The sequence below is a fragment of the Anastrepha ludens genome, chromosome 2, assembly GCF_028408465.1.
Source record: "Anastrepha ludens isolate Willacy chromosome 2, idAnaLude1.1, whole genome shotgun sequence".
Lineage (NCBI taxonomy): Eukaryota > Metazoa > Arthropoda > Insecta > Diptera > Tephritidae > Anastrepha > Anastrepha ludens.
The window spans coordinates 164,092,380-164,103,819 of NC_071498.1; the positions used below are offsets into that span (position 1 = coordinate 164,092,380).

The following is an 11,440-nucleotide window of genomic DNA, read 5'->3' on the forward strand; positions in this document are numbered from 1 at the left end:
ATAAAGAGAAATGGCAATAATTTTCTAAACAAAAATTGTATTTTATTCAAAATTAACACCGGCCCTTGAAACTTAACCACCCTTTAGAATTGGGAGCAATATCGTACTATGGCGCGTTCGATTGAAAACTGTACTACAAAATGACGGGAAACAGCTGTAAAGCTTGGATGGAATCATCTTTTTCCAACATTTTTGAAACATTTAGCCTATTAAGTGGATCCTTCAACAGAATGGGACACCTGTACACGAGTCAAGTGTAGTCAACACTTAGATTGCATCCCAAAACGTTGAAACTTTAGCATGGCCACCATATTTTCCAGATCTGAACATTATTAAAAATCTGTGAGGATGGCTTGCTCGTAAGTTTTATGAGAACAGGCAACAATCTGAAGACAAAAATGCTTAAATTCGAATTCATTAAAACGGCCTGGTCTGAAATTTCATTAGTTTATCTGGAGAATTTGTGCAACTCCAATAATCAGCGTATTAACAAAGTAATTTATAAACAAGGTGGCAGCACAAATTATTAAGCTTTGAATAATAAATGTGAAAAACCAAACAAAATTTCTTTTATTTTTTTATATTTTTCCTTATTTTGTTAGTGTCTCTATTCCATGGCTGAGTTTAACAACGCGCCAGCCGTTTCTTTCTCGTGCTAACCAGCGCCAATTGGACACACCAAGTGAAGCCAAGTCCTTCTCCACCTGATCTTTCCAACGTAGAGGAGATTTTCCTCTTCCTCTACTACCACCACCTGGTACCGAATCGAATACTTTCAGAGCCGGAGCGTTTGTATCCATTCGGGCGACATGACCCAGCCAACGTTGGATCTTTATTCGCTGCGCTAAGTCGATGTCGTCTTCAAGCTCATACAGCTCATCGTTCCATCGCCTGCGATATTCGCCAACGTGCAAAGGTCCAAAAATCTTGCGCAGAATCTTTCTCTCGAACACTCCAAGCGTCGCTTAATCGGATGTTGTCATCGTTCAAGCTTCTGCGCCATACGTTAGGACGGGCATGATGAGAGCCTTGTAGAGTGTTAGTTTTGTTCGTCGAGAGAGGACTTTACTGCTCAGTTGCCTACTTAGTCCAAAGTAGCACTTGTTGGCAGGAGAGATTCTACGTTGGATTTCAAAGCTGACATTAATATCGGTGTTAATGCTGGTTCCTAGGTATACGAAGTCCTTTACAACCTCGAAGTCCTCGATGGCAAAATATTTTGGTGCATGTTTCTTTTCGAACAATCGAGCAATATTAATATTCACTTGAATTATCAGAAAACCTTGGAATACTAGGCCAAATACGGTTGCTTTCATAACCATTTTCTTCCATAAAAATTATTGCCTCCAATCAAGCGAATTGGACTGTAAATATCTACATATCTTTGTATTAAAATCCTTTTAAAAATTAAAAAAAATTTCGATCAATTTACGACGTTGTATAAAAATTCTGAAATCATCACAGCTTTCATTACAAAATTCGATCACATTTTTGCTAATCATTTGTATGCAGTCGTTTTTATTGCAGCTGCAGTCACAGTTGGTGCTACTGTCACCGAAGAGATGCATTTGCATGCTTGAGCTTTACTTATTTATGCATAGCATTGACGCCGCATGAATCTCAAATGCTGTTTACAGCATGAGAAGCAAGCGCTTTATTCAACGTACTATGCATACACACATATACGCACATATATTCACGCATAAATTACAGCAAGTAAAAGCGAAGAGAGGTTGTCATAAGTTGCATCCCGTTGCAAGAGCGAATGACAGCAACAACCATTCAAATTAATTCGATTTCTGCAACCGTTCCATGGAAATCAGAGAGCACTCATATTGTTGTTTTTTTTTTGTTTTTTGTTTGTGTACATTTTAAAGATCATATTTATTTCAATCACAGCACAGAATACAGAAAATATTATCGTACTTTATCGTATATAAGTTCTATGCAAATGTACATACAATAACAACAATGTCGTATATGTGTAAATATGTATGTATGTATATATATTGCATGTACATATGTTTGGTTCTCTACAATATATGTGGAGTGAAAATTTAAATGTATAAAGGATGCTGTGTCGTGCTATTAATATAAAAATAAAATGATTGGAAATTAAAGAGTATGCGGTGCTTGTTTGTGTGTGTGTGTATGTATTTTTAATGTAGTCTGTATACGTTAATAAGCACCTGTTGCAAGGAAGCCGAAGTAGAATTTGATAATTACGTTAAATGTTTATAAATGAATTTTTTTTAATATAGTTTTTTTAAGAGAAAATTATATGACTTAGGACACATTTTTGTTTTGTTTCATATTATTTATAATATAATATTTAGTTCATTTTTATCTGATTGCCTGTAGTGCCGAAATCGTTGAAAAAATTAAGTTAATGGTTACCATAAAATTCTACATACACAAACATACAAACTACTTGAAACTAATGTTACGTATTGAGCAAACATACATACATAAATAGTAGTACATATTAATTTGTTTTTTTTTTGTTTTTGTTCTTTTCTAACTCACATACACGAAATAACATCTATTCTAGTTTATTTATGTAATTTCATAAAATAATCTCAAAAAGTTAACCAAGGAAATCAAATTGTAGGAAAAGTGAACACAATTTGCTGCATTAGATATTAAAAATCACTAGAATCTGCAATAATCAAACTAAAAAAAAAAACAAATTTAGTTTCCATAAATGGAAAGTAAGCAATAAATTGAAAACAACAAATACATTAACATAAGTAAATGGTGTAAAAATAAGAACAGATTACAACAAAAAGTAAGCCATTTAAAAGTTTAAAAATATAAATTTGTATAAATTCTCAAATTGCAATCTACACAAGTATTAGTCAACTCGTTTTGCTACAAAATCGGTCCAATACTAAACAAAAACTTTTTTCACATGATTCTAAAGCATAATTTGAAGATTTTACGCTAGCTGCTTTACGTCTCAATTCGTTCGACAATTATGATTGTGTTACTAATACTGGTAATTGTGTGGAAAAATTGCGCGCGCAGGTGGATAGTGTGGATCGTGTTGATTGCGATAGCGACGCGCCAAGAAGACGGCCAATACCTGGAAGGTAAATATAGAAAAAAGGGCAATGAAATAATTACGAAACTTTATTATTTTATAGTAAAAAGTTAAAAAGCCGAAGGCCCTAGTAGCCAGCGCTCAATAAATAAATAAATAAATAAAATATAAAAACTTTAAAAAATAAATAAAATTTAAAAAATGAATAAAAAATTTAAAGAATGAATAAATTAAATTAAAAAATAAATAAAAAAAATTAAAGAATGAATAAATAAAATAAATAAATAAAATAAAACAAGTTAAAAAATATATAAGCAAAACAAAAAACACCCAAAAACAATTAATAAATAAAAGTGGAAAATATTTAATCTATAAAAATAATTTAGAACTATGAAAATAGGAGCTTTTTCATGACAGAAATGCACTCGGAGGTTTGCCATTGCCTACCAAGGGGCGACTGTTATTGGAAAAAACCGTTCCTATCATCTTTCTATTTCATGCACGGAGATTCAAACCTCTTGTGAATGGTAGTCACGCCCCCATCCAGTCGGCTACGGCGGCCGACATAATTGTGGTAAATTTTCTAAAATTAGTCACAGAAATATTGCCTCGGGTTCGCTATTATCGACGTTTGAAAACAACTCCGGTTTTTGTCCCGTGCGAATGCCTTGTTTTTTTGCAATTATCTTTAAAGTGAAAAATTGCCCAAAATTAGGAATAATTAAAAGTTAAGGAGTTATATACAGTTAGAATTTTCAAAAAATCGCCTTTTCTTTTTAATTTTTTTTTTTTCTTAATGTACATATATTTAAGAACACACACACAAAATTTAATATCGTTCCGGTGAATATTTTCGAAGTTACACGCAAATTTGAAAAGGCGTTTCAGAGTGATTGAAAGTACAAGGCCAGAGCTGCAGCGAGTTTTTCTCAAAATGGCCAAACCGATTAGTCTCAAATTTTAACTCGAACTTCTTTAATATATTTTTTAGTAATAAATTGAAAATTTTTTTCTCACCAATAAATATTTTTTTTAATAACCAGGCAGAAATTTGGGTAAAAAATCGATTATTTTTTTTTTTTGAGAAACCGCCACTTTGTCAAAAAAATTTATTTTGCTTATTCCTTCGGTTAATTACTAGATTTAACATTACTTTAACGAAATCTGTTTGATCTTTTACAATAATTTCAGAGAATCCAGTTCAGAGATATAGTGGTCACCGCAAAACGAGAGGAGCTCTCGGAGATTAGCTGTAGCTCCTTTCCAAATAAATATTTTTACTAATACTAAGTCTTAAAATACAGTTAGAAGATAACATAATATGTGCACAAATTTTTAGATCAATAAACTTAAGGGGGGAAGCTGGTCTAGAATTTTGAAAAAATCGAAAAATTTTTTTTTGTCTTAAAAGGTGCTTTAGGGTCTTAGAAATAATATACCAAATGAGGGATGCCAGCAAAAATGTCTAAATGCCCAAATTTTTCATTCGACGGCAGTGCCTCGCAGGTATGCCCCGAACGCTACTTACAACTTTAAACGCGTTTTTCTCGAAATCACTTTTTTTAAACTGGCCGAAGACATAACTCGAACAAATCTTTACCGATTCTTACGAAATTTTGACAATACATTCGAAATACCTTTCTCCGGAGACGTACGTAGGATTTTTTATTTATATTACATAGTTTTTTTTTTAATCAACAATTTTATGTCGTTCTTTATAGTGAAAATTGTAACTTTTTGTTCAAACGTGCACCATTTCGCGAAAAAACAAAATATCGAAAAAATCCTACGTACGTCTCTTTCTGTTGTTATATAGAAACTAAAAAAATTTTATTTTTTTGATCCAGGACAAAAATTAAGGAGTTTACGTCTTCGGCAATGGACCCACTAGAAAAAAAGGCGCCTTAGGAGAACTGCTGGACAGCGGCCATTTTGAAATTAATTCAGACGAAAAATTTTGTATTTGTACCATGAAAGCTATATTATTAAACCTATTTCACAGATTTTCGATTGATTCCTTTGTTGAGTCAAAATAAATTCATAAAATATGCCCATTTTTTGCGCTCTATACCAGCTTCCCCCCTTAAAAGTTTTCTAAGAATAAATTCCCGGAGAATTCGCTTTTTTCGGCCTTCTAACTGTATATAACCTCTAAAGCCTATTGTCAAATCAAAAAATCTTTTAGATTACAGTTTTTTTTTTAGTTTGCATGTGTACGACATTCTGGAACAGCTCAAAATTTAAACCACTCATTCAAATGGATAAGTAACAACAAAATTTTTTATTAATTTTTTGTTGTATCGCGTTTTTTTTTATTGTAAATGTAACCAAATTAAATGCACATTTATTTTCTGATTTTCTGTGATTTTTCAAATAAAGGTTAAGCACTTTTTTCATGCGAGTTGCAATAGTATAGTGGTGGGAGTTCCTACCCATCTCCAAAAATATTTAAAAATAAATTAATTAATTTTTTACCCAAAAAAATTAATGCCACTCGCGGTGTATTGAATGGTTAGTGAATGGAAATATTTTGGTAAAAGGATATGAATGTTAAATTCATTAGCGGTGGTAATTCTAATTATTTTTGTAATGATTAATAATTCTAAAGTCAGAAAAATGTTATGCCAATAAACGAGTTCCGTAACAATCCACATTTATGTTGGGACAAAAACAGTCATGCTGGTATTATTATTATTATTATTTTAATAATAATACTTTTTTTTTAAATAATAAAAAAAAAAAAAAACTATTTCAAAATTTAGGCTCACCGTAACAACGATTACTCCATTTTTAGACCGAAAGTGAACTTATGAAAAAAGTTTTAATTATTAAACTGATGAAATTATTTGAAATGAATTAATGAAATTTTTTAATGGCAACAAGAATATTTGTTTATTTATGTTCTATGGACTCGAATTTTGGTACCACGTAAAGGGCATGGGAAATAAATGTATATTTAAAAGCTTCTGATAATAGAAGCGACATAATTTTCTCCTGAGAACGAATTCAAGCCAGATGTGCCAGGCAAAAAATATGGGGAGTGATTAGTTATAGCAATTATCGTGCATTTAAATTTTTTAGTGACATAATGTTGCGAACACCTCGTCAAAGAATGTAAAGTGTTTTTGGAATAGGTCCACAGTACAGTGACAACGACTTTAATGCTCTACGACTTTAATGTCTATAACGAAAAAGTTAATTCATCGGATATTTGAAATTAGAAACGTGATGTTTCGACAGGTTGGGTCCAGAGGAACAGAAGTGTGTTGAGAAGGCATGTGAATAGATAGCAAGTATCGTGCGGTGTACATCACACACCCGACCCATGTGGTCTTCAATTGCTAACACCTTGTAACTCACAGCTAAATGGAACAAGCAAAAAACAGCCAAAGAATTTTTTAGTGCATGTTTGAGCGATACTTTGCGAGATATGGAACACTCAGTTATCTACCGAGAAAATAATGCATTTCTTTTTGTCCAAACTAATATAACAAATAATTTATCTTCATATTAAAAACAAATGATTTTAAAGCTTTTACGACTTATTTTTTACAAACAATGCAAGGTTTGTAAAATATTTGTATAAATGGGGAAAATTTTCAAACAAATACTTAATTGTTTTGCCTTACAGGAATGTTTGCCATTGTGCATGGGTTTGTATTCGGTATTGATGAAATTTAAATATACATATACATATGTATACATGTACGTATGTAATAGCCTAGACAGACAGTGGCGTTAATAGGGATTAACAACTAAAATCGGAATTATCTCAGGAATTTAGTGCAACTAATGCGGATTGACTACTAGAATTAATTCTTATAATTTATAACAGTTAATATCTATTGTGCATCAAAAATAATGCAATTTTCAAATAAAGAATTATTTCTTAGTATCAAGGCACCTAATACCGGTATTTGTTGCCTGCGGTCCATTTTAACTGACAAAACTATCCAATAAGCAAATCAGCTGTTCACTGACTTGCGAACCACCCTTCTATCACACTAAAATTTTAACCAGAATTAAATGCGCCGGTAATCCCGACTAACGCCGTTGTTGTTGTAGCAGCAATACCTAACCCTGTCAGTGCAATGTAAATCACCGGTCGTCTTCGCGGAGCTCATGTAACGGTAGGCGCAAGAAACTTGTTGTTTCGACAGATTGGGTCCAAAGGGAGAGGTGTGTTAGATGAGTGGGTTTGATAGAGCATGTGAAAAGGTGGTTAGTGTTGTGCGGGGTGTCTTCACATGCTGGACATATGTTTGATATGTCGGGGTTAGTGTCTTGCGATTTCTGAAACTTTGTCCACTGCTTGTCACTAGTTCCAGGCGACCAGAGTAGTTTAGTAGTTTTGTCAATTGCCTTAAATGTTGACAGCAACATTTCTTTGCCTTTGTTGTTGTTGTTGTAGCAGCATAAACATTCCCCATACTTACATACAGGGAATGCTGCTGGAGTGACACTCCTTGGCCGGATATAAAACCGGGTCGTTTCGGTAACCTAGAACCGACTGCCTTTGACCTTGAACTGCAGTTTGATCTCCTTTGCCCAGGCGTTAAAGAGGATCGCCATGGACTTAGTGTGGGAAAGATTTAGATTGCTCGAAGGGAAAAAGCGAGAAAAATTGGTGAGCTAATCGTTCATTTTGGTGCACAGGCGATCACTGTCATTGCCCGACGTCATTATCGCGCAATCGTCAGCGTAGGAGACCAGGGAGATACCCTCTGGTATTTGAGGGAGATTCGATATATAGAACTTGAAGAGTAAGGGTGAAAAGACACCACCCTGCTGAACACCTTGCTTTATCTTCCCCATGTTTAGAGATTTGGTCTCGAAAGATTACTGACGAGTGTCGACCACTCAGATAATTAGCGCACCACCTCTTCAGTCCTGATGGGAGTGTCGACTGTGCATTGTCATCTAGTAGCGTAGAATGGCTGATAGTGTCGAAAGCCTTCTTTAGGTCCCGCGCTACTACGACAGTCCTCTCGCAGGGGCGGTTTTGGTTGAGTCTGCCATTTATCTGGGTGTTTATGGCGGTGAGTGCTGTGGTGGTACTGTGCACTCGTCGGAAGCCATGCTGATGTGGGGCTGGGGCCAGATGTTTCATTTAGAGTGGGAGTAGGATGGCTTCAAGAGTCTTCACTACCGATTAATGTCGTCGTCTGTCTAAGTTCCACTGTTAACAAACTGTTACCGAAGGATTTTTTTTTTTCTTTACATAGTACATACATTTTTCAAGATTTTACAAATTGGATCAGGAAAAATGAAAAATCAGATTAAATATTAAAAATTAATGTGAAAATCTCAATTGAAATTAAGAATGAAAAACGAACAGAAAATTCAACCAAAAGAAAACTACATTACAGCGATTTAGTAACGATTGCTCACCGAAGTATTCAATTGAATAAGCACAAGATTACCGATGATTGAAAAAACTGTGGCATTATCCGCTTAAAACTGCCGTGTAGACGTGCTGTATATTCAATATTTGAACTTTGAACGTATAATAAGGTGGTGTAGTCAATTGCAAGCCCAATCCAAACACGGTATTATATTTGACCTGCGGCGGGTGCTGTTAACATATATTTGATACGTGGGTAATGAGTAAAATCCAAATCTAGGATTCTACCGATTGTTAAAAGGAGCACCAACGATGTGACGATCATTCGTTCATTCAAACAGTTATGCTCCGGTTTTATATGTAACATGTTTTACATATTATAAATATGTTTTTTATGCTGTGTGTATGTTAGTACATTTTTCATATATATGTGTATATGTATATATATCTGTGTTATTCATTTGCTTGAATACGTAGGAATGTATGTGTGTATATATGTATATAAATGCATGAAAACCTATGACGATGGTTTAGTTGTTTCTTATTATTTCGTTTTTTTTTCCTTTTTTTTTTGTTTTTGAAGTATACATATGATGACTAATAGAGCTCGGATGGGTTTTAAATTATGCATTAATGCTTGTTAGTATGTGTTATGTATGTTAAGTACGTTAGTTAAGTGCGTTGCATGCGAGTTTATAGAAATGCACTCGGTAAACCGCGTGGATCTTTTTGATTGCGATAACGAACGGTTAGCCAAACACCAATAAACTAAATGTTTGCATGTTCAAATAGAAGAATTTATTAATGTAATTTAGTAGAATTAAAGCGAACAATATGACAGTTTACTCACCTCGGTGAAACTAAAGAAAATTCCCAGGCCGCCGCATAATTTAAAAGCATAATTGATTTTGTCCTCCAATGCAGGCAGACACGGTGGGCACGAGCAATCGCTCGATACGATATAATTCGGACAGCATTGTTTAGCCACTGCTTCACAAGATGAATCGGTATTGGTCGTATTAAAGCCACAGCATAGGAATGTGTCCTGCACTTGTTTTCGCATAGCATCTGGCACATTATTCCAACCCTCCTCAGCGAACTCTTTTTGCTGCTCCGAATTAACAGCCAGACATGAGCTGGCAATGGAGAATTGAATGAGGAAGAGCATGAAGAGAATAATCATGTACTGCGTATGGCAAAACGTTTTGCGGGTTAAGGAAAAAATCTGTTATTATTTTCATTCAAAATGGATGCTCCACTTTTCCATAAAACATTAGTACATCAACAAGCGAGCAACCTAATTGATTTTAATTTATTTGTAACGCAAGCCAACAACAACAACAAGTGTAGTTAAGTAATGAGCGTCCACTTTTGAATTCAAATCAAATGCATGAGAGGTCAAAAGACGCGATAGCCTCTTCTGCGGCCAGCGGCTTGGTTATCGCAATGTATGTTTAATTACAGAATTGTATTCGAATTTTAAGCAGCCCAAAAAAAACCTGTTTTTTTATTTATATTTTTGACGTGCTCTACTATACGTATATTAACTGCGTTTAATTTGCACACTTAAAGGTTAGTAATAAGAGTACTATGGAACTTTCAAGAAATTATATTCCCACTACCAGAAAATAGTTATTTGTTACTAATACCTATCTTCAGCTACAAGGAAGTCATATCCGATAATAAAGTTACTATCGCTGTTTACCACTCACGTATCCCTACATCTGTTCTCGCATTTGATTAACATTTCAAATGTTTTTTGTCTTGTTTTTTTTTTTTTTTTTTGTCAAAAAGGATACGAAAAATAGCATCACTTGATGATGCTTCACTGCACCGGCCAGCCCGAGTATGGATATTAATATCAGTATCACTCCGCAGGCTAAAATGCCACCCACAATCGGTAGATTTGTGACTATGGAAGCTGCACGCGCATAAACGCCAACGCCAATCAACAGGAATCCCACCATCTGCAACCACAGCAAGCAATCAAGCACACAAACACACAAGTGAAACGTTGTAAAAATCGATAAATGTTTTAAGGATTCCTTTTGGTGCTCCCGTGCATGCACCAACAACACAGCACGGCCCTGAGCGTCTTCCCCTTTGGCGCTACAGCAGAAGACCAATGAGAAATCCTCATTATAATACTTACCACATACAAAATGTTCAGCGCAATTAGCGCATTTTTCGAGCAAGTAAAACCTCCGCACATTTTCACACAATTTTCGTTGCAAACTTACACTTTTGTTTAAAAAATTACACTTCAATTATATTTTTATTTTTCAACTTTGTCCGATTGTCCAAGTGTATGCTTAATTCCAGCTGCGCTTATTTGATTTTGCTTTACTTTGCATTTGCTTTTCATTTCTTTGTGTTTTATTCCATGCCAAGTGCAGCCAAGTGTTCCGTTGCACATCTGTTTAATAGGGTTACCAGAAGCATTTTAAACGCAATTCTGCCAAATAAATGGAAATTAAACGAATTTGCAAATTAACAAATTCAATGGAATTCGAATTTAAGAAAATTCTTAATTTTATTAGTCTTCATCTAAAAAAATTAATTTATTAATTTAAAAATAAATAATTTTACACAAATGCCAACATTTACAAGAAATCTTAATCTGAACAACATTTCTATTTGATATCGAAGACCATTAAGGGGGATAGATCCTGGAACATTCAAATTTCCCATGCTTTTTTTTGCTTTAAACATTTATTAACAATCTAAAAAATATCTTTTCAAAGTTTTCAGCTTAATAGAAAGCCTAAAAAGTCGCTATAAAGTCAGTGAAGTGTCTAAAAAAAGATGAGTTAGAAAGAAAACTTTGATCAAGTTTTTTTGCGAAATACGTTTTCTTCCGCGCTGTCGAATATAACCAAGAAAGTAATTACGATATGAACATAAAATTTTACAGGGATATTATCTAACATATTGGCCTTTGCATGCACCACAAATTTTATATTAATTATCACTGAAAAATGTGTTTATAAAAAAAGTGTAATTTTTTCTTTCTCACTTCAAATTTTAATTTTTTTCTTAAAAAATACGTAAAT

The 11,440-nt window shown here is 33.9% G+C and overlaps 1 protein-coding gene across 2 annotated transcripts; it reads right to left on the reverse strand.

Moving 5' to 3' along the window:
- Positions 1-1,833: 1,833 nt before the first annotated feature.
- LOC128855742 (tetraspanin-13) lies at positions 1,834-10,748 on the reverse strand. Of its 2 annotated transcripts, XR_008453759.1 has the most exons (5): positions 10,540-10,748; positions 10,187-10,354; positions 9,238-9,573; positions 8,435-9,155; positions 2,996-3,085 (listed from the first exon to the last, which is right to left on the reverse strand). XR_008453759.1 is itself a non-coding variant. In XM_054090899.1 (4 exons), exons 1-4 carry the CDS (start codon positions 10,597-10,599, stop codon positions 2,990-2,992), a joined length of 660 nt encoding a protein of 219 aa, XP_053946874.1. In that variant the 5' UTR covers positions 10,600-10,744; the 3' UTR covers positions 1,834-2,989. The 2 variants fall into 2 exon arrangements, 1 of the variants encoding a protein (XP_053946874.1); XM_054090899.1 differs by lacking the exon at positions 8,435-9,155 and having other exon boundaries at positions 1,834-3,085; positions 10,540-10,744.
- Between the last annotated feature and the right edge of the window lie 692 nt (positions 10,749-11,440).

Bases quoted from the DNA above. Each gene is read 5' to 3' on its own strand.
- LOC128855742 (XM_054090899.1), bottom strand. From the start codon at position 10,599: ATGTGCGGAGGTTTTACTTGCTCGAAAAATGCGCTAATTGCGCTGAAC. The intron at 10,355-10,539 runs GTAAGTATTATA...CTGTGGTTGCAG, and splicing joins CGCTGAACATTTTGTATGTG to ATGGTGGGATTCCTGTTGAT. The intron at 3,086-9,237 runs GTGAGTAAACTG...TTTACCTTCCAG, and splicing joins TTTTCTTTAGTTTCACCGAG to GTATTGGCCGTCTTCTTGGC.